The sequence below is a fragment of the Micropterus dolomieu genome, linkage group LG07 (assembly GCF_021292245.1).
Source record: "Micropterus dolomieu isolate WLL.071019.BEF.003 ecotype Adirondacks linkage group LG07, ASM2129224v1, whole genome shotgun sequence".
Classification (NCBI taxonomy): Eukaryota; Metazoa; Chordata; class Actinopteri; order Centrarchiformes; family Centrarchidae; genus Micropterus; species Micropterus dolomieu.
The window spans coordinates 14,753,499-14,775,304 of NC_060156.1; the positions used below are offsets into that span (position 1 = coordinate 14,753,499).

The following is a 21,806-nucleotide window of genomic DNA, read 5'->3' on the forward strand; positions in this document are numbered from 1 at the left end:
TTTTATAAGACAGAAAAGTATGTAACGTCGTCCATTCTACTCTTGCATGAACAACCTTCTTCTTGGCTCACCACTCTGCTCATTTTCATTATTTCTTTCAAATCCCCCCCCCCCCCCCCATCCCACCCCCACCCCCACACACACACAGTAGACGACCAGCGTGATGAACTTTAGTGCCTGCCAGCACCATGCTGAAGAGGAAGGAGGCAGCACCTTTTACATGCAGGCCACCTGTGAAGCTTGAAGACAGACAATTCCATCTAAACATAGCGATGGAGTGTTACATCCCCAGCCGGAGAAGGATGTGATATTTTCAGAGATGCCATATCTGCTTCTGCAGTCAATACGCCTTACAAAATTAACACGTGATGTAAGTGTTAACTGCCAACTGTGAACATGTGGTGCGCATGCAGCTCTACAGTCAGGCCCCTGTTTCAGAAAGCGGGCTTAGTGAAAACTCTTGAGTTTGTTAACCCTGAGATGAGGGGAAACTCTGGGTTTTCCGTTCCAGAAAGAGAGGTAACTTAAACTCTGGGTCAGTTACCATGGCAACTTGCTGGCAGGCTGACTTTCTCTTGGACTCCTCCTCTCCTGCCGAGCCTGAAGGAGCTGTCTGACACACGGTTTCCTTTCCTCATTCACACAGTCCATATCAAAGCACACATGGAACGCATTCATTTGCAGATGTTTACGTCTTTGGAAACATCGAAATCCTGGTTAGGTTCGTTACTCAAGAACCATGACCGCTTTTATGATGAACCTGACATCGTGGATTCATCTTCTGCTCGGAATAAAACTGCAAATCATCAAAATTATTATTACTTGCTCAGAATGTAACTTTACAATCATAGGTCCATAAGTATGTCTTAGTTGTTTGAGCTATATTTTCATCTTGCTGCCACCTGCATTTTGTGCCTATCAGGTTACAGCTAAATAAATATATTTAAAAATCTAATGTAACATACAGAAGGAGTCCAGCACTTTATCATCCATGATTAATGGAAATTCAAGCTCAATACTAGAACCGCCAACGGGTCAAATTTACCTGTGGCTGTTTTTTGATTGTATGTGTCTTTGTTTCAATATAATATTCAAGTCCCCCAGTCTCTAACTTTAAAAGTGTGTTATATAGCACCCCCTATTGTTAAAAAATGTCAAAGCTAGATTTAAAAAATGCCATTTATACCTATAAGCGCCAGCGGGTAAAATTTACCCCTATAGAGAATACAGTCATTTTAGCGCTGTTCATGTCGCGCGTTTAGATAAACACTCTATGTTGCTATTGGCAACGCCTTTCCCACTACAGGCATTACACTTGCTCAGCACAGTGAGTGAAGGAGAGTCCGATGGTGGGGGCGGAGCGATGTGTCCTAGGTTGATTCTGCATCTGACCTGACAGCGATCCACTTGTATGAAGTAAATATGCATAAAAGCCGCTGCTCATAGGTTTTGTGTAGGATACATGATCATCAAAACTAATGCTGCAGTAGCCTAGTTTTTCCCTGTGATAGAGCTGTGTCCTGCGGTCCCTTCAAGAGGGCGTGCGGCTCCCTCATGTGCTTTTTGAAGGCTATAACGTTTCCAGTGCTGTGTATTTTTTAGTAAAAATGATCATTATACATTTTTCCGTTGGGTAAAAATCTACTATGAATTTTGGAATTGATAATCGTTTCTTTCGAATAAATAGCCTACTTTTATTTGAACTATCAAACTTTTGTAGCTACTAGGCATAGGCCTATGTGTTAATCTGTAGATGCCCGATGGAGTCCGTACAAACAAGCAGAACAGTAAGAAGTAGCCGACATTATGAGGCTATTATTAGGCTACCGCCTATAAAACACTACAACAGTCAGTCTTTTTTGTAAATTGTATGCTGCATTTAAATTCAAGCTGTATTTAGAATATAACTAGGTTATAACATCTATAACAGCGGCAAGTGGATGACATCATAAGAGCCGCCGCGTGTGAACGTGCCCTTCACAGATGCGCATCGCAGGCGAACGATCTGCACGGTGAAGACAATGAATAGAATAGAATAAACTTTCTGTAAATGCCTGAAATATGGGGATGGTGTTTATAGGAAATGCACAGCCAATGTGCTAAATGTTTCCCAAAGTGTGTTGGAGCAACATGTAGCAGAAATAATAACAAAATCACTGCATTTTTATAGCGGGTAAAGGTAGCCTATACAACGAACCCTGGCGGTTCTAGTGTAAATGAAGAATGAGTGGACTATGCTGAATAAAATTTAATAGTGTAAAGTTATTGACTCCTTTCTCCACTCCTGTTTTTTAAGATGAATATCATGGTCTGCATTGGCATGCATTCATATTTCTAGTTCCACTGGGTTTTACCTTGGGGCTCTGCTTTTTATTTACCTGTTGCCATGGTGAATCATAGAATCAGACCTCCACTGATGAGGGCGTTTTTTTCCCTGGGATGCACTTAAACATAGAGGGAACATAATCAGACTTAATTTCATTAACCCAGATTAGCTGTTCTGGAATGGAAAACTCAGTTTACCATCTCATGGTTACTCAACTCAGAGATTAGGGTTAGAGTCAAGAGTTTGTTGGACCTGCTTTCCGAAACAGGCCTCAGGTCTTGGTTACTGTGTGTTTACCAGAGATTGAAGTAAATACAAAGTGTAAAGGGGTGAAGTCAGTCACAACCCTCTATTGGTGTATGTTTGAGTGTAAATAGTTGGCATATATTGCACTGATAATGTATGCAAAGAATCAAATGGAGAAGGCACATTTTTAAGATTCTTATGACAAAGTTGAATTTTTTTTTATGCAAAACTTTCTAAAAGTTAATATATTTAGATATTGTATTTGATGTTGTAAACAACATGAAGACTTTCACTATGCTTTGACTGAAATGCCCAAACTGAAGATGTGACTGACATAAAACTAGTCCTGTTTTAAACTTCACAACAGAGGTTTTTACATTAGAACATTAGGACTGTACATTATTATTGGAGGGGTTGGAAAATTATTCCTCCATAAGTTATTTTGTTTCAGTCTTCCCTTGCAAGATTTATTATATAAAAGGGATCATATAGTTACACAAAACATTTTCCACCTCACCATCAAATATCTAATGTCCGTTTTTGTCTCTAGCAGAGGCATACTTTTTTCACTACCCTGTACAGTTGCTGGATGCTAATAGTAAGCTGAACTAATTGTTCTTTTGATCAAAGAAATGAAACATGTTGACTGTGGCTGGACTTTATCATCGGTTCTTTCACATTTAATCGAACTCTTACCAAGAAAGACGCTGAGAGGTGGCGCAGCGTGGGAGTGTGTGCCATACAGAGCTGTCTGTGAGCAGTGACCTTAACTATTTACTGGCAGTGGGCGTAGGTTTGCATATAGGCATTAAGGATATACCCCTACCAATATTTTGGGAGGACAGAATTGTCCCTTCTAATATTTGAGCAAACTCGCATTATCTGAAGTGATATTAGATCATTCCTTTGTGCCCTCCCAGAGGCTACGTCAAATTATTGGCTGAGATACACGTGACAATTGGGTAGCTGTTGTGTCAGAACCTGGTCAGAACAATGGACAGCGCTGAGAGAGGGGGAGCTGTCGGCTGCAAATAGCAGTTTCTGCGCTGCTCCCCCTGCTGATTTTGACAGAATCATTCAAAAAATGTGAGGGCTCTGATTAATAAATGTATTCTTTGATTTTGAAAAGTTAACCTTAGGGCTTGTGTCCATATAGCGTTTCTCTCACAGCACAAACACTTAATCCCAGCACTATCCAGCAGGGTGCCAGTGCTTTTCTGCCAGAGAAAAACAGCTATATGGACACACACCCCCTTATGTTGTTATTTAGCCTTTCGGAGGCTATTGCTTTGTTAAATGAAATGAGCCTTTTATGAAAGGCTGGGGAGGATCTAGCTTTTGTATAAAATGAAATATAAGATTCAGCTCCCCTCCCCACCACAGTCAGCTTTCCCTTAGAACAGCAGTTAGACACCCCCCAAACTTTGGATTTCTCCATGTGGCTAAGCAGTGTGCTCATACATCCACCATGGATGTGCTGGGTGCTGTTGTAAGAATGGTACTTTGTATGTGAAGAGTTTGGAGGGTCATTTGTTTACAAAACCAAAAACATAAGTGTAAGAATGGACTGAGCGTTATGTTTATCTGCTCTAACATAAACTGGCAACTTCACATGCTTGGCAATCCAGCTTACTACTGTAGCTAACATTACATAAACAAGTAACCTAGTGTTATTTCTAAAGGCAAGGGGTATTATTACGTACCTACAGTATGAAGGGACTTGAAGGGTCTATTCCTTTTTCTGTAGTAAGCATTTTAACTTCGCAGGTCATGTTATTAATATAACATTAATTACACTTGCATTATAATACTGTACTATGTTAGGGCTAAATAGCTCTAGCTCACCCTGCAATACAGTTAATGTTACACATAAAGCTGGTGCGACATGATTCATCAGCTAATGGGATGCTAATTTTCTGCTTGGGACATGTAGCTAGCTTTAAAGGTCCCATATTATACTCATTTTTAGGCTCTTACTTGCATTTTGGGTTTTTCCTAGAATCTCATTACATGCTTTAATGGTCAAAAAACACATTGTTTTTTCTCATTCTGTCCATTGCTTCTGCACCTCTGTCTTAACACTCCATTTTTGCTCCTGTCTCTTTAAGGCCTCGCTCTGTAAAAGCCCACTTTCTTCTGATTGGCCAACTGGTTTTCCTCTGACACCCTCCAGCTGCTGTGTATCAAGGAGTTTGCTGATGGACATAGCTTTACTTCTTGTTTGCCACTAGCTTGTTGGCTCAGCCATGCAGCTAGCCGTCCTATAAACTGATACTTCATGGATTTGAAGCTTGGTGTGTTGTTGTTTACACCTCTGTTAGAACAGAAGCTTTGGACCGCTGCTTCAGGCAGAGCCAGCTGATAACAGCAGCTACATGTAGCAGCAGCTAGCTGTTACTGTAGCATTAGCATCAAGCTATCTGTCAATAAGGAAACAACCGTAAATCACAGAGAGATGAGGCAGAGCAGCTGGAGGATCAGAGGGAAAACCACAAAATATTTATTTCCTTCATAACCGCTGTGAGACATACTTAATAACCTCCAGTTCGTGTCCACTAGGGAGGAGGTCCTATGCTATACAGATCCCGCCATGTCAGGAAGGGAGGCAAATTAAAATGCTGTTCTTTTGCTGTTCAAAAGAAATATTGCAAATTTTGAGTGGTAAGTCTTCCACTACTATGGTAAACAAGTTTGTAGCAACATTAAGTGGGCGGGGCTTGGCCCTCTGTCATGTGACTTTGGCTCAGCAGACCTGGCAAGACTGGATTACCAAGTTCAAAGATCAAAGAATCCTCATTTGCACACTAAAGGCCATTTGTAGAACATAGGATTTTAACTTATTACATTATGTTTACATCATATGTACATTTAAGAAGAATCTTTCAATGTTTTAATTCCACGATGGACCAGTGTTTTTGTCTCAGGAATAAGATGGGTGTTGCTGCTCTGCTGAAGCAAACAGTATTTTTTGTGTTTGTCTTAAAAGTCAATACAAATGGGTGCAGGAAGTCTGCTCTCAGGGTACCCATCTTTCATTGTGCTGTGTCAAATAGACATGTTTATATTACTGTCTGGTGGAAAAAAATAAATCTTTGCTACAAAATTTACTGAGACTGGCAGTCAGTCATTATAAAAGCGGTTTGTGAATTCTGTTGTCCCCCTAATGTGGTCAGTGGATGTGTGATTCATGAACTGAAAGGTCTACATTGAAGGGAGATTCTTACACTAATTTGTTCCTCACCGTAAACCATTTCACTGTAAAACTGCATTTGTGAGGAAGAAAAGCACTTAAGATGCAATTGCAATTAGGGAAAGGTACCATTTCTCAAACTGTAGCATCAGTATGTAAATGTAGCCAAGTCACTCTCCAACCTGCCCATACAGCAACACCCCTGCCGCTCAGTTTAATTTAATGTACATAAATAGGTCTTTATTTACAGTTCAGAATGAGAAAAACTCCATTCATATAAAAATAGTACTGTATCTATGTACAAATTGAATCCTGTGAATTGCAGTGTACAATATGTGGAAAGGATGCAAGTGTCAGAATTAACCGCTTAACACTTGACACATAAAAGCTGCTTCACACAGAAAGATATTTGTTAGCATAGCAACAGACCTTCCCCAAATGGAATTCAAAGTTGTATAATTCAACAACAAAGATGCATCTTTAATTATGGTCACTGAATTAAAGCCACAATTTGCTCCACATTTTTGTGAGATGTATCAGTATGCACTGACATTCCTTATGCCAGTGTTCTCCCTTTTAAATAGGGAGGAAAATACAAAAATCCACTCCAGCGGTGCTGGATATGAGCTTCCTCAGTTGAAGTTGAATTTAAAGTTGAAGGGTCCAGAGCCAAATGGATTGAAACCCTGGAAGCCTCCATGGAAGTGGTGATGGCTGTGACCCTGCTGACTCTCCGGATCCATGGGGTCCTCCCCGTGGTCAAACTTGGTTCTCAGCTCTATAAAAACAGATGGTGTTAGTTCAGAACAACTTATTGAATATATCCTCATGTATAGCGTTTGGATCATAATTCAATCCCTCCAGGAATTAGAATTAATATTTTGACAACTGTTTTTAATCAATGGAGTATGATGGCTTTGATGACAGCAATATAGTGACTGTCTCTTCAAGAAATAAATAAAGGTCTCTCTCTGTATGGAGCCTTTCCACAATCTTGTCAGACATATGTAATAAAAATCTAAGTATTTCAGGGGTAAAAACAAGCACTTTAGTGGTAGCACTTTGACGGGGTGCAATTGCCAGGAAGGATCACGTTGCAGCCCTGTCTCGCTGCCGCTGACTACAGTGTGCTCGCTCATATCTGGACCAATTTAAAATAAATGTTGTCCCAATTAGTCATACAAAAAAACATGGGGAAATAAGGTTCATCATTTCACTGAAAATGATGCCCAGTAAAATAATGAAGGTCTCAAGCTACTTGGACAAAACAGTAAGTGGTTGCAAGCTGTTCACAGCAGCCCCTCGGAAGCCTGTCATTTACTGGGAGACTGGCAGAACAACTTTCTTCTGACTCTGCTGACCGCATGCTTTTTACCTGGGTCAGTGAGAACCTCTTTAGCCTGAGCGATGTCTATGAACTTCTTTTCAGCCTTCTTCTTTTCCTCTGGATCCTGGAAGTTGTCTGGATGCCACTGTTGTGCCAGTTTCCTGTAGGCTTTGATAATCTCCTTTTTCTGGGCAGTTCTGTGACAATAGGGAGAGTATCATCAGCACATTTATAAAGATGAAAACAGCTCCTCTTGTTTTCAACACAAGCTGGACCTAATAATACTTATCAAATTCTCTGATGTAATAAATGATTACTTTTTATAAATAAGAGTGCTTTCATTGTCTTAAAATGTATTCTCTCTCAAATTCTCAATAGAACTTTTCATCACAAAAAAAGGGGGGGAATGATGTGGCTTCCAGTGCAATAGGGCTTTTTTAGTGGAGTTGCGGTTGTTTTACAAAATATAAAAGAAAAAAAACAGACTGCTTTCTGATGCAGTCTTGTAAAAGCAAGTAATTTGTACAAAAATACCCAGATTCTTCCTGATTTCCCCCAAAGAATCTATAAAACGTCTTGTTCGGGAAACGCCTCTATAGATGGAAAGAAATATCCAAAATCCAGTGATCAGTGCCCACCTCTTCACTCCCAGGATCTTATAATAATCCCTCTTCTGAGACTGTTTGAGAAGTCGCTGAGCTCTCTCCAGGCCTTCTTTTATCTGACGGTCATTCTCACTGTGTTTTGAAGCAGTCTCATAGTCCTTAATAGCTGAAAAAAAAATAGCAGACAGAATCAGTATTGCTTACTCATTTAAAGCGGCTAGTGGGAAGTAAAGTACAGTACTTAAAGACAGTCGACAGAAAAAAAAAAAAAAAGACTTCAAGACCTTGTTATGGCAAGCATTCACGCTCCTAGTGTCTTTCTGCCAGGCAATGATGCTTGCCATGCTTTAGCAACATTGTATTGTATGCAGTCCAGTTGTGATAAAAAAACCAAGTGAATTGAAATTTAAAGGAGAGGACGCGACTCTCTACATGGTACTGGAGCTACCGTAGCGACAGAGTAGGCTACAGCAACTAGTACGGTGTCGGCGTCATAAGCATGCGTCGACAGTGTTTATTACTCTCACAGCCGGAAGGGGAAACAAAAGTTTAGAACTGAAACACTTTGTTGACTCAATCAAAGTCTGATCATCTGTTTTGTCTTAAGTGACCTCAACAGAACAGATATGTGATCATGTGAGCATTATGTGACCTATTAAAAAAAAAAATAATAATCAGCCATGCTAAATGAGAGACCGATCATTCAATCATGTTATAAGTGTTGTCATTAAATAGTCTGTCCATCAGAGAGCGCTCTGCAACTCCCCTGTTGGCAACACACAATCCACCTCAATACACATAATCAGCTGTACTTTAGTTCAAAGTGCTATTTATAACAATAAAAAGTTTACTTTTAAACTGCATTATGTCAGGTTATCTTGGTCAAGTCCCATAACTACACATAACAAATGTTGGGGATAATCTTTGTTTATGTTATGCGTTTCCACAGAGCAGGGGGGAAAAGGGAACGTCGGCCGATACATTGGATTTTAAAACCATCAAATATAAAAATCGGTATCGGTCTTAAAAATCTCAGTCAGGATCTACATGCTAACATGCTTACAATGACAATGCCAACATGCCGATGTTTAGCAGCTGTAATGATTGCCATGCTCACTGTCCTAGTGTAGCGTGTTAGCATGCTAACATTTGCTAATTAGCACTAAACTAAAAGTAAAGCTGATTCTTATGGGAATATAATATGGAGTTCAGCAGTTATTTAGTCATGACATTTTTGGCAAGTTGAAATTCTGACCTAATGATTGCGTTAGAAGAAAAGTCAGAGGAAGTGATAACATTCATCCTGAGGGGACCATGAAAGTCTGGGCCGTCTGACATTGAGCGATGCCGCTAGCATGGCTTATAAATAAAACAGGCTACTATATCTGAGATATTGTCACATTTATCTAAAGACAAATAACTGCACTTAAGTGTTGCATTAAAAGAGGATATTTTTATTGAAAAATATATTTTATTTTTATTGTATTATTTTTTTCAACTGTTGAGGCTTGCTGAGACTGTTGTGTTAGAGATTTAATAATCTGTAGTGAAGTAAGTGATGTGATGTTTGAATATTTAACACAAACAGACACAAATATCAGACACTTAAGAATATTAATGTTGCCAGAATCATCGGTATTGTTGACAGTTTTACATCTCCATCACTCTAACAAACATTATGACATACATCACATTATTTGACTAGTGTTCTTAGTCATCCTATCTGTGAAAATGCTTGATCTTTCCCTAATAAATAAACCACTTTAAATCATTAAGAAAGCCCCATCACCTTCAGATCATGTTGTAGCAGCTCCAGGCTGTTTGTGCGCGCACGTTTGGGTGCTTTGAAGCTTGTTTACTCTGTGAGGTGTACTGAGGTGAATTTAACTCCCATGGTTTCTGACAGTTTAAAAGCCCAGATGAGGTCTGGCCTTCCCACCTGCTGACTGTGTTCATGCCATGTTAATGACAACATACACAGCCTCAGCTCGGCGGTGGTTGCGGCATCTTAGTGAAGGATGTTATTACTCTGGGGCAGACCTACCTGGAGTGATGGTGATGTTAATTGTGGGTTTAATTGGATGTTGTGTACGCTTTCCCCCCCCTTTTTAATTATACCATCCATAGGGACATGTTTTCATAACCATATTTGGTGTTCTATGCCATAAATGGGAACATTATGGATAAAGTTTAAATTAACTAACATTTTTTATTCATGCTTTTCTTGCCAGTTTAACTTTATTTAGTTTAACTATTTGACATGTTTATTTGCACTTTATTCTGGGGATGCAATGGTGGCCTAAGGGTCTAAGAAGAGTACCATGTAATTTCAGTGTCCCACGTTCAATTCTAGCCGGTGAACACCCGCCTCTACGCGTCTCTCTCATCATTGCTTTTCAGCATTTTGCAAGATACTATCAAATTAAAAAAGGCAAAACCGCCCCAACAAATACTTAAAAAAAGGTTTTAAATGTAAATTTAAACAAATGTTTAAATGTTGTGTACTTATTTCAGCAATAATGCCAGCATGACAAAACAAATACTGTCTGATTCTTACCAAGATTTCCTATCTGCAGCAGCTAGCCTGTAATGCATGACAGCCTTTCCCTTTAGCTGATTAACTGCCTGCATAGCCATTTGAAAGTGTCAGGTGTGAGGTAAAAATGTTTCCCATTTGCAGTCTCTAAATGACGCACACTGTCAAACTGTGGTCTCACACACACGCGTGCGTGCGCCAGATCCACTGTAGTTACCTCGATTCAAGCTTCAACTAGCAGCAGGCTATTGAAAAATAACCACAGAAAAGCTCTACATTGAGTGCAGTACACTGGTTGTTTATGAGTCATTACAGTTTTTAGTTTATGAAATGCAAATCAATAGGAATGCTGGAGCCTGACTCGGTGGAAACAGGGGAAATTGTCATAAAATTGAGAAGATAGAAAATGAAAATATTTGATTGGCCTGGTTTGGAGTATCACCGTGGCACTCATTACCAGAACAAGAAGTATCTACATTTAACAATACCAATCGTTTGTACCCCCCCACCCCCAGTGATCCAGTGTTTTTAGCTAGTATCAGACTGACAGCCAAAGTGAGGGTTTCAAATTGTAATGCACTGAGCAGCTGGAGTGAAACTTATTCTATAGGAACCAGGGCTTGGACCTTGCATTGGCAATCTGTACAAAAAGACAGTGAGATGGGTGGGATGGTTTACACCAAATTTCTAACTTAATTGACAGATAAACATAAAATGTAGGCAGTGATTTTGACACAAATATCCATTGTTTTTTTGCGCAGTGGAAGCAGAACATCAGGTGACAGGTAAAATGATGGCGGGGAGACAAGGCTATTCCTGGGGATTTCACCATCTGCTGCACTGGACTTTCTGCGATTTGACAACAGATAGGGGAGAACGTTGTTTCAGCCTAATCCCTTCCCTGACAACAGAGGCTTTATGGAGATAGTAAGTGCCCTGTGTGTTTTGGCACCACCACTGAAGAATGGCTTTAGGCTTGATAAACAAGAAATTCTGCTTAATTTCAGCCAGTAGTTCAGGGCAGCTCTAAGTCATGCAGGCTGTACTTCTAAAACATTGTGCTCCACACCTCATTCTAATTATACTCTATGGAATAAGCACTCTTAACAGATGACATTTGTCTATTTCAGATTTTGGACATAGTAGTTATATCCTTTTACCAAATTAGATATGAACCATTGCTGTATTTATCTACATTTAATCTTTATTGTGCTTATTTATTTCAAAGCGAACAAGGATCTGGTGATGAACTGTGTTAAAGATTGTGTAAATGAGGCAGAGTTTGCATTCCAAATGATCATACAGTTGAATCTCTGAAACAGTTTCAACAAAATTTTAACATTAAAACCTTCACGAAGAGGGGATTTATTACAGGACTGTTAGACTGCATTAGTTTTAGCTAGGTGTACCTAATAATATGGCAACTAACTGTAGATTTCAGTAACTTCATTTAAATAACTGCATTCTTCTTGCCAAAACTTAACTAATAAAAACGTAAAAAAAATGGTGCAAGAAGCTACTTGGAATTAAAATCATATGGGTGTAAATAAATCTATACAGTTTGTTTCCAGAAGAACTGTCTTCTATACAACACTTACATAATTCAGTCCATCTTCAACAAAAACACAGAGTGGCCATGGACTTTCTCAACTGAAATAATACAATAAATAAATTCCCAGCTTTCAGTGTGACCCTGACTCGGAGTGTGAAACTTTTACCGACCGACTCCATGCAACTGAAAAAATAAATACACCTTAACTTCATATAGCTAAGTCTGACAGGCTTACCTTCCTCATACTGTTCGTCTTGGACATAGGCCTCAGCTCTGTCCTTCAGCACGTTAACGTTCTCTGGGTCCGACTGGATGACTTCGCTACACACCGAGATCGCTCTGCTAGCCTGCTGGCCCTGGTCATGACACAAAGAAAACACGATGCCTGGATCTATTGTTTAATGAAGTCAAATAGTGAGCTGATACATCTCATGGCAGCAGTAAGGGGTCTTACCTGTGCCAGCGCATGGCAGATGCGCTCCTTGGCAAGGAGAGCGAAATGGTGCACGTTGGGCTCAGTCTTCATCACTGCCTCGTATTTGCTCACTGCGTCTTCATACCTAAAAGAGCAAGAAGCAGGTAGGTGTTTGAACACCACTGTGATGCTGTTGATACAGCAGGATGCAACATGGACCACTGCACCCAGAAACATCATGCCACTCTGTTATTTGCTCGGTTTAGTCTTGTGAATATGATATCTTGTGTGTGTCAAATATAATGCAACATCCATTCACATTTAGTTGGGATTTGCACGGTGGTTTGTAAGACCAGAAAGTCTGAGTGCTCGAGGGTAAGGAAGCAGTGGTTCTACAGCTGATGCAATCCCTGGTATTCAGAGGGGATATTTTATATTTACAGGGATATGCAATTGCCCAAATCCACAGACACATACACACACACCCACCCACCCACCTCTGCTCTTGGATGAGCTCCTCTGCAGACTGGATCTGTTTGTTGAGCTTCTTGACCTGCTTGTAATGGCTGTAACACCGTTTGTGATCAGGATCAAGCTTCAGGCACTCGCGCACCTCACTGTAGATCAGACGAGAGGTGGAGAAAGGTAAGAACAGGCTAATTTTCCATATTACCAGATGTACGTGCTATAGTGTCAACTTATAACGGGTGGACAAAAATAACAAGAACACCTTAAAGGGTAACTTCGATATTTCAAAAAACGTTGTCCCCAATTAGTCACAGACACATGGGAAAGTAAGGTACAGGTTGAAAAAAATACCAATGTTGCCCTTTAAAAACAGCAGTAAAAACACTTGGGTGAAGCTCAAACTGTTTAGATTTCCGCTATATGATCGATTTTGGAAGCTATAGCATGTATTGTTGTTATAAATTATTTTTTTGCCTTTATTGCTTGCCATATAACACTCACTATTTTTACAATGCTCATGACTGCCTTTGTTTGCTAGGCATAATAGTGCAAGCAAGTCATAATATGCTGAATACTAATTAGCAGTATGTGCCAGCTATTAAAAATCTGACAAGAATCATTTTTATGTGACTTTTCAAGGCAACGTGAAACAACTTACAGGAGGTGGAAAGTGGCAAGCACCGATTAGATAACTACCGCATGCAGTTCACCACAAATATTTATCATTTGGTGAGTGGAAATTTCTTAGAAATAACTGAAAGATTATTTAGACTTTGAGGTGTCATCACCAAAAACATTACCATCAAATTTAGAGAAAACAGTCTCAGCAATAAACAAAATTTATAAGCCATTTCCTGCAGGAGGGTTGTGTTGTATCGTAAAAAATATCTTTCTTAATTTGTCCATCTCCCTATCACATAAAGACAAATGCAACACCTTGCTAACAGACCTTTACAGCATTACAGCTTCAATTTACAAAAATATGTATTATCTTTAGACGGATAATGTCGATGTACAAAATAATTTAGACGTAATCTATTGATATGATTGTTCCATGTTTGATTCTGGACGAAACATTTTAGTAATTAGGAAGTTCTCTTATAGTGACACTTTGTTAAATCCTAGTACTTGTCACAGTGTCTGATACAGTGCGGGAGCTTCCTCAAAGAAAGCAGTCTGAGAGTGTCTTACTTGAGGGACATCTCATGATCTCCAAGATTATAGTAGATGGTGCTGAGTTTGTAGAAAGCCTGGGTATTGTCACTCTTTAACTTGGATGCAGCTTTAAGGTCACTGATGGCCTTCCCCATGTCTCCCATTTGAATAAAACACTCTGCCCGCATCTCACGAGAGGTCACATCCCAAACACAAGTCTGCAACAGGTGGACAATAACTCTTACAAACTGCAGTACTAGTTACCATACAAATGCTCAGTACACTCAGCAGTGCTGATAAAATGGGACAATATTGTGCTTGCAGGAAAATTAGGCAATGCTGACAAGGTAGGCATCTTACCTCAATGATAGTGTCGAGCTGGGTAGCAGCTGTCACATAATCCTGGCTGTCAAAGCTGCGGTGTGCCTGAGCCACCAGCCGCTGAATTTCATCCGACTTTGTCAGCTGACTCTGGGCTTCCCTCTCCTCTTTGTCGCTGGGGTTGGACTTCAGCTGGAACATTGCAAGGCAAGGTATTACACTGCAGACTTAAGAGTCAAGATTAAAGCTGTCTAACTGGACAAAAAAGCACGAGTTTGATTCAGTCCTTCACCAAGGCATTCCAGTATGAGCGTTTATATTTCTGATGAGGTTCTTTAAAGTATGGGCTATCACAGCAGGAGCAGTCCTTAACATTCCCTAAACCAATTACATCATAATCGTCCTCATCATGGAGGTCATCATATACACAAGTGCAATCTCAGCTAATCCTTTACAAATAGATCTAGCTACCCTTTAAGTGTTTCCTGCTAGCTAATCTCAGGAAAGAGTGTAATGCATAAATATGATGCATTACATTAGGCCAACGGTGCAAACTGCTGAAACAGCAAGACAGCATGCACCTCTGGCCAGATCCCTTGACATTATACCACCAAGGTTTTGTCCACGTAAATCTGCTCAAGCTGAGATACCCATTGGGCTCTGTTGGGAATGTGGAAGGGGAAGGCGTCACACTTGTTTGCAATTTAAAAACTTTCTATTCCTTTGTCACTCCTAGAAAGTCACTCTTTAACTTGTATTTAAAAATCATACAGTTTAGCAGCCTGTGGCACATTGCACTCTTTCACAGTAGCCACCTGAGGTATTTCATTACAGCCTGCCAAAAAGCAATACAAGACATACCACTGAGCCTCATCCTACATATAATAGCTAAGCTAAACACATGTTTACTAGTTTTCTGTGTGTTCAATAAAAGAAAGTGTAAAGACAAGGCCACTAATGATCAAAACAGGCCTATTAGGCTGCAGGCCTGCCACATGCCCTTGGCACAGTGTGACACTGTTTGACATTCACATCCTATTCCCGTATAGAAGAGGGACATAATGTTTCCCTGCATGATTACCTCACCTGAGAACACAGCAGCTTTAAATGGAATCTAGGAACTAATAGTAGATATAACAAGGGCATTGATGTCTTCTGGGAGTGTTGTGAAACTTCACTGTAAAATGGAAATTCTAATGGAAAATGCATTAGCGAGCTTCAGTCTTAATCCTTAACGAGCACCTAAAAATGATCCCTGAAGGCCCAAATGAGAGTTCACTGCCAATTTACTCACTATCTATATCTTGTAAGATGGCTTATGGATCTCTTACATTTTATGTCAGTCTTAACTTCCTTGCTACTTGGCTTCAAAGAGTTTTGTTAAGTCCATCCACTCATAAATAACAAAACCTATCCTACGGTCTTCCTTATAGTTTAAAGTATACTGTACAGTATAGTTAAACAAGTCACTAAGTGTGCACACTACACAGAAAAACAATTATTAACAATTATTAAACTATTAATAAGTTAAACTATTGTCTTTATTTTAAATCATATTGAAAAAACATTACACCCAGTATACATGCTTCAGTCTAGTTTCACTACATAACTAGGCTACAGAACAACACTGACACCTTCTGGTGAACTCTGCTTCTCTAACAAAGTAGGGGGTACCCCTCTCAGTTTTGTTGCTGTAGTGTTTAAACAGGATATTGATGTACTTACCACCTTCTTAAAGTCACTCTCTGCTTCATCTAGTCTCCCCTGCTTCAGAAGGAGGTTTCCTCTCTGAAGCCGTGCCTGTTAAGGAGATGGAGGAGAGACTTTTTTTTTTGCATATGACTACAAATATAGACAACACAGCTGACATAACTGACCGGTTTCCCAGCACAGTTGTGCCTTAAAGGGTAATTTTGGCATTTTTCTTACATATGTTGGGGTCTAAATGACTAGTAGGTACAAAAAGTTTTATAATCCATGTAGTAGATGGCTTTAGCCGGCCGCCGCAAACCAGCTTCAATGGTTGCAACATATTCTTTCGGGGCAATTTCACTCTTCAAATTACGACCCCAAGAAGTGCTTCTTTTTTGCCAATGATAGGCTCAGACTTTTACACCAGGTGTCTGACAGCATCATGGAAAGGATCCCTACGAGTAACATCCGGTAACACCTCTTGTTTTTAACCAGAAACAGAAGTCTCACTCAAGGACAATTCTCACATTTTGAAATCTAGTGAGATGTGAGTTGATGCAGGAACACGCTGATGGAGAACCAGAGTTGGAGAGTTATGTTAGAAATAAAGTTAGAAAATAAAGTCTTGCTAGCAGTTCGTCTATGTACACAACAAACTCCTCTCTGCAACTCTGATTTATGTTTCCACTGGCTTCTTCCTGCAACAACTTGCTTCTCACTAGATGCCAGAGCAAGGACTGTCCTTGAGTGAGACTTTTTTTCTGCACCCCAAAACATGTGAAAATGGATCCTAGATTTAAAAATACCAAAATTACCCTATAAAACTTGCACTTATACCATATATACATATATGGCAGAACCTTCCAGTTTTTTGTGTAGATGGGTTTTTCACACAATTCTGTCAGACCTGCGGTGCAAGTCTGCAGTATGACGCAACACTGTGTCCAACTGTGTGAAAATAAATTACTTCAGGAACAACAACTCACAGATGTGAAGTCTGGTTTGAGTTCGATGACTCTGCTTAAATCCGGCAGTGCAGACTTTGACTTCCCCATTGCTAGAAATACTGTAGCTCTCCTGTAGTAGGCCATGTAGTTCTTGGGATCTCCATCTGACAAAAGGACAAAGAAAACATGACTATAAAGGTTTCTGGATTGTATTTTGTAGCGTGAAAACAAGGTAACCATTGTATAGTTACAACTTACCCACAGCAGCATGGAAATGAGAGAGGGCATCAGCTAGCTGGCCAGCAGCAAGCAATTTCTTCCCCATCTCCATATGATTGTCCACACTCCCATCCCTGCCACATTTCACTCCTGAAAAACACACACAATCGTGACACATTCCACCACAAAACTGAGAATATTAACACAGACTAGTAACTACAGTACATTACTCAATTTCTAATTTATTCAAGTTAATTGATGTTACCAATGCCAATGACAGGCGGCAGCATGTGACGCTTAATCAAATCAGTATGAGTTGGTTAGACAGACTTTGAATATTAAGTGTGAAGCTAGCTAATGTTACGTACTAACGTTATGTTTTAAGTTAAAGTTTGGTTAGTTTACACAAAAGACACTAACGTTACTAAAGACGTATCATGCCGTCGTTTTAATCACACGTATGCTAAAAAAGAATGGTTACTTAAACTAATCATTTAAAACGCTTTGACTCTTTGCCACTGTTTAATGTTAGCTAGCTTAACGTTAGCCAACAGTTGTCAATTTCGCTAGCTAACGTTATCATTGACATTAGCGATATAACGTTACTCTAACTAAAAGCAGGCTATCCTTGGCCGAAGTTCTCACTTTGTTAATGGTAAAGTTAAATATGTAGATGTCATTAACTTGCCTACTAAAGTAACGTTAGAGCCAGCTTCTTACCTTCATATCTCATGTCAATCAAAACAAGAACATAGGGGATGTAAGTCAGTATCTTCTGAGTAACATGGTCTATGGAAACCATGGTTAGATTTGCATCAGACAAGTCCTATCTCGTTTTGTCCCACTAATGTCAGCCGATGTAACTTTAACTAACGTTTCACTTAACGTTAACTCTCAACAGTCCCATGTGTTGACTGCTAGCAGAGACTTTGCTACTAGTCAGCAGCATTGCTCCTCTTTTCCCAGTCACAACCGAGCAGCGAACTCAACCGACCGGTCGTGGGTGACTGTGATTGGCTGGATTGTTGGAAAACCCCGCCCATCTCCAGTGGTTCAACAGAGAGGAGCCACGGCAGCACAACACATCATGACTGTGACTGTGTGTGTGTGTGTGTGTGTGTGTGTGTGTGTGTGTGTGTGTGTGTGTGAGAGAGAGAGAGAGAGAGAGAGAGAGAGAGAATAAGTGGTGGAAAAGGTATTTCAATCATCTAGTCATGTATATCATTGCCACAAAAAGGTCCTGCCATCAAAATGTTACTTTGGCAAGAATACAGTAGCAGCAGAAATCATTATAGTGTCAAATGTAGCCTAAAGACAGTATACCTTGAAGTAAGGTGCTTATGAGAGTTGTATATTAGGGAGCAGACATTTAACAGTGGTGGAAGAAATAGTCAAAGTTACAATTCCACAATGTAAAAAAATCATTACAAATACAAGTCTTAGCAATAAAATGTAGTTACATTATCCAAAGTTAATTACTCCATGCAGAATAACCCTGTCAGGGTTATTATTATATTACTGGATCATTATTATTATTAACATGCAGGCAGTATCATAATATTGGAGTTAGTCAAGGTGGAGCTAGTATTAACTGCTTTATGTGCTTTTGTGTAGTTTTATGACCTTATCATTTTTTGTTATTTCCTGTTTAAGAATCCTTCCTCATGTGTATTTGCTTCCTGACTTTGTGTGCTTTCCTGCCCATTTTGAATGTCTGCCCTTTCCTAATTAGTTTTACCTGTATAGCTATCCTCCCCTCACTTGTGTATTTAAGTCTGTGTGCTCCCCTTTTCTGTGTCAACTTGTCAAGTGTACCAGCCTGTTCTTAGTGTTTTCCTGTGGTCTTTGGCAGTGCTTGAAGTGGACAAAAATAGGTGCCAGTACTCCCCCACCCACCCCGCCCGCACTATCCTCAACCTTAAGGTGAAAATAGTAAATACTATAACATTAACGACTTTGAGCATTATATACTTCCTGCATTCTGGAGAGCAGAGGAGAGTAGCCTACCGCGTATCGGTGCGTACCGGCCCACTTCAAACACTATTCTGCCTGAATTTTCGGACCATGTGGATTTCTTTTCCCCTCTTTGGATTTGTTTGTCTTTTGGACTGCTTGCACACCTTTTTGTTTGATTATTAAAACATGTGAATTGCAGCTGCTTTGCCTTCTGAGTCTGCGTCTGGATCCACTCCTTTGTTTCCCTGTTCCCCGGTTGCACTAAATGTGACACATCCAATAAGGATCATTTCCATGAATGTCTGTGGTAAAACTCAGTACAATTAGAGAGGATTAAAGATACAATGAATCACATGTACATCCTTACATTCATTCAGCTCATAACCATGTTGTGAGAATCTTTTTTGTTTTGCCAGTGACTCAGCCATTCTTTCTGTTATGACTCAGTATCAAAATCTTGTTTTATTGCAAATTTCAGAAACATCTGACATTGTTGAAAGCATGCAACCTTCAAAGCAGCCTGCAAGCAAATTAATCTAGACATGCATATCTTACAAGGTAACTCAACATAAGGCCCTGACATTAATAGTTCTGTCTTCACGTATAGATCGTTCTACATTTCTATATGTAGTCAATCATTTTTGCTTCAGGTCAGAGCAAGAGTGCATAATATTTCATATATTCAGACAAAATAGTGTCATTGAAAACATAAATGGCTAAAGCAACAACTAAACATTTAAATAAATAATAAACATGTTATGTGCCCTTAATGTCATCTTTTGCATGATTTCATTGTATCATTTTATTATCCATGTTATGTGAAAGGTTGGAATAAATGATGGCTGAATTCCATTTAACTCCATTTCAGTTTTAGGGTCTTGGTATTGTGCATGCTGGCTCATTGTCACACTATAATGACTATTCTAAAAGCTACTGTTAATGCTCAAGCAAGGATTGAAAATGTAAAAAGAAAACATAGGACCACACAGAATATTCATGAAGGGCGGAATCACAATATTTTCCACCTGTTTGAAAAAGAAGTCATACATATGCATTTGTAGCTGACGTCTTGGTGGTACTGGTGATTTCAGAGATGCTGCTGGCTCTGCTGTAACTGCTGGTCCTCCATTTTCTGCTCCCACTGATGTCTGTACGAACTGAAGTCGCAATGCTCTTTTGTGTCGGAACAATTGTGTAGGTATCAGGGAACTGGTAGGCAGGGGATCTTTTAGACCTGTGAGGTTTAGATTCAAGAAATGGATGTTTATTGTTTTTTTCTGTAAGTGGAGGGGAGCAAATAATAGAAATGCTGGGGGGGGGGTCTGTGTAACAATAGTGTAATTTTACTTTGAGTAGCACGCTTCCCTCCCTGCAAAGATACTGTAAATAAGGCCTCCAACAACAAGTAAGGTTGAGCCTCCCCAGCCGATAAAGACACCAACGCCTATTTCATACCTGGTAGTAAGAATACACAAGAATAATGCATAAATCCACTGCTTTTCCTTTAAAGAATCATTGAATACATTTTGATACATAAAATAAGTCTGTTTGTTGTATATATTTTATCAATGTCACTTAAAAATTGTACGTACTTCTGACCTTTGTAGTTGGGGTCTTGAAATTCTGTAACAATTTTGTTTCCATAATAGGAGAAAGCAATCATAGAACACATCCCTGAGACAATGGGCACATATTCAGTTTAAGATTAATCATATACCTTATTGCAATGCGACTTATTTAAAATTGCTCTCAGTGTAACTTCTTACCTCCAATGAGGTGGTTCATCCCCCCAGCAAAGGTTATTCTTGCATTAGCAATCTCTGATCCCCCGATCTTAGTGCACTTCATTCCTACTAAGACCAGAATTGATCCAAAGAAGGCCAGGATGATAGCAGTGATGATGAGAGCACGGCACAGGTGAATGCCCGCTGTCCAAGAACAGCAAAACCGTTTTGAGCACACAATTATGATGCATGATAAAAAGATGTGAGTGTCTTGCATGATTTTACTTACAGTTCAGTGCAAGCATCGATGGAATTATCTTACAGTCAGACACTCCAGTTGAATCAGATACACAATCCTTCCACAGGTTGGAGTAGTAGTTTGAAGCGGTCAATACTATGGTACTGACCTCGGACCAAGTCCAGATCTCTGTGGGCAGGGTGGAACAGACCAGGGTCCATCCAGATACACAGAGCACAAAGCATCCGATCTCCACGTACATCGCCACAGTCCTGTAACTCATGGCAGTGGAAGTTGACTCATAGAAGTTGAGCTTCCAGACGGTGAAAAGGGCAAATCCAAGCAACACGCAACTGCTCCTGAACACAAACTGCAGGACGTCTGTGTGTCCGGCGCTGCCTCTCCTCAGATACGGAAACACACACTTATACACACACACAGGAGGCCGATCTTGCTTTGTGTACATCATCACATGGTTCGCCTTTTTGTTTCATATTATGTCAAGGTCACTTACTCGTGTTTGTTGTTGTTATGGCACACATGAGCCCACCAGCATGGGTTCAGTGTTGTGTACCATTTAGTAATGATGGCACTATTTTGTTCCGCATTGATGATGTTGACAGAATAACACACTTCTATTTGTATAAAAGGTTTGAACTGAGGATATACTGGTACAAAATAAGGACTAAGTATTACACTATCTTCATTTAAGGAAAATAAGTGGACAAACACAATATTTTCTTTATAGGTACAAAGGTTTTAAAAGAAATTACTATATATCCAGTTATACATATTCCAGTGACAGTCGTATTTGTAATATGTGCTTTGGTTACATCACAATAAAGTCAGCAAATTATGAGTCAACACAAGACAGTATATCATACATGTA

The 21,806-nt window shown here is 39.7% G+C and overlaps 3 protein-coding genes across 6 annotated transcripts in view; 1 reads left to right on the forward strand and 2 right to left on the reverse strand.

Moving 5' to 3' along the window:
* uggt2 (UDP-glucose glycoprotein glucosyltransferase 2) overlaps nt 1-3,223 on the forward strand; it is a 39,037-nt gene extending 35,814 nt beyond the window's left edge. For 3 of the 4 annotated variants that reach the window (XM_046053374.1, XM_046053373.1, XM_046053376.1), the window contains one exon: nt 149-3,223. In XM_046053374.1, the coding sequence (XP_045909330.1) occupies nt 149-174 (26 nt within the window). In that variant the 3' untranslated portion in view covers nt 175-3,223. The remainder of the gene's footprint in view (nt 1-148) is intronic. The other variant, XM_046053375.1, reaches the window with a different exon arrangement.
* Nucleotides 3,224-5,980: 2,757 nt separating this feature from the next.
* Nucleotides 5,981-17,999, reverse strand: dnajc3a (DnaJ (Hsp40) homolog, subfamily C, member 3a). Its single transcript, XM_046053378.1, has 12 exons — nt 17,720-17,999; nt 17,039-17,149; nt 16,820-16,944; nt 15,867-15,941; nt 14,181-14,333; nt 13,857-14,038; nt 12,695-12,814; nt 12,237-12,342; nt 12,018-12,138; nt 7,728-7,860; nt 7,138-7,286; nt 5,981-6,540 (listed from the first exon to the last, which is right to left on the reverse strand). The coding sequence occupies exons 1-12, from the start codon at nt 17,799-17,801 to the stop codon at nt 6,395-6,397; spliced, it is 1,503 nt and encodes a 500-aa protein (XP_045909334.1). The 5' UTR covers nt 17,802-17,999; the 3' UTR covers nt 5,981-6,394.
* A 1,997-nt stretch (nt 18,000-19,996) lies between these two features.
* LOC123974066 (claudin-10) lies at nt 19,997-21,200 on the reverse strand. Its single transcript, XM_046054502.1, has 5 exons — nt 20,969-21,200; nt 20,722-20,883; nt 20,548-20,629; nt 20,303-20,410; nt 19,997-20,189 (listed from the first exon to the last, which is right to left on the reverse strand). The coding sequence occupies exons 1-5, from the start codon at nt 21,198-21,200 to the stop codon at nt 19,997-19,999; spliced, it is 777 nt and encodes a 258-aa protein (XP_045910458.1).
* Nucleotides 21,201-21,806: the final 606 nt, after the last annotated feature.

Excerpts from the sequence above, each read along its gene's own strand:
- dnajc3a (XM_046053378.1), bottom strand. The coding sequence starts at position 17,801 with ATGGTTTCCATAGACCATGTTACTCAGAAGATACTGACTTACATCCCC. Across the intron at positions 14,334-15,866 it reads AGAGTGACTTTAAGAAGGTG|CTGAAGTCCAACCCCAGCGA; the intron begins GTAAGTACATCA and ends GCAATGTTCCAG. Across the intron at positions 7,861-12,017 it reads AGACGAACAGTATGAGGAAG|CTATTAAGGACTATGAGACT; the intron begins GTAAGCCTGTCA and ends TTTTTTTTTCAG.
- LOC123974066 (XM_046054502.1), bottom strand. The coding sequence starts at position 21,200 with ATGAGTTACAGGACTGTGGCGATGTACGTGGAGATCGGATGCTTTGTG. Across the intron at positions 20,884-20,968 it reads ATCGATGCTTGCACTGAACT|CGGGCATTCACCTGTGCCGT; the intron begins GTAAGTAAAATC and ends GTTCTTGGACAG. Across the intron at positions 20,411-20,547 it reads CCCAACTACAAAGGTCAGAA|GTATGAAATAGGCGTTGGTG; the intron begins GTACGTACAATT and ends TCTTACTACCAG.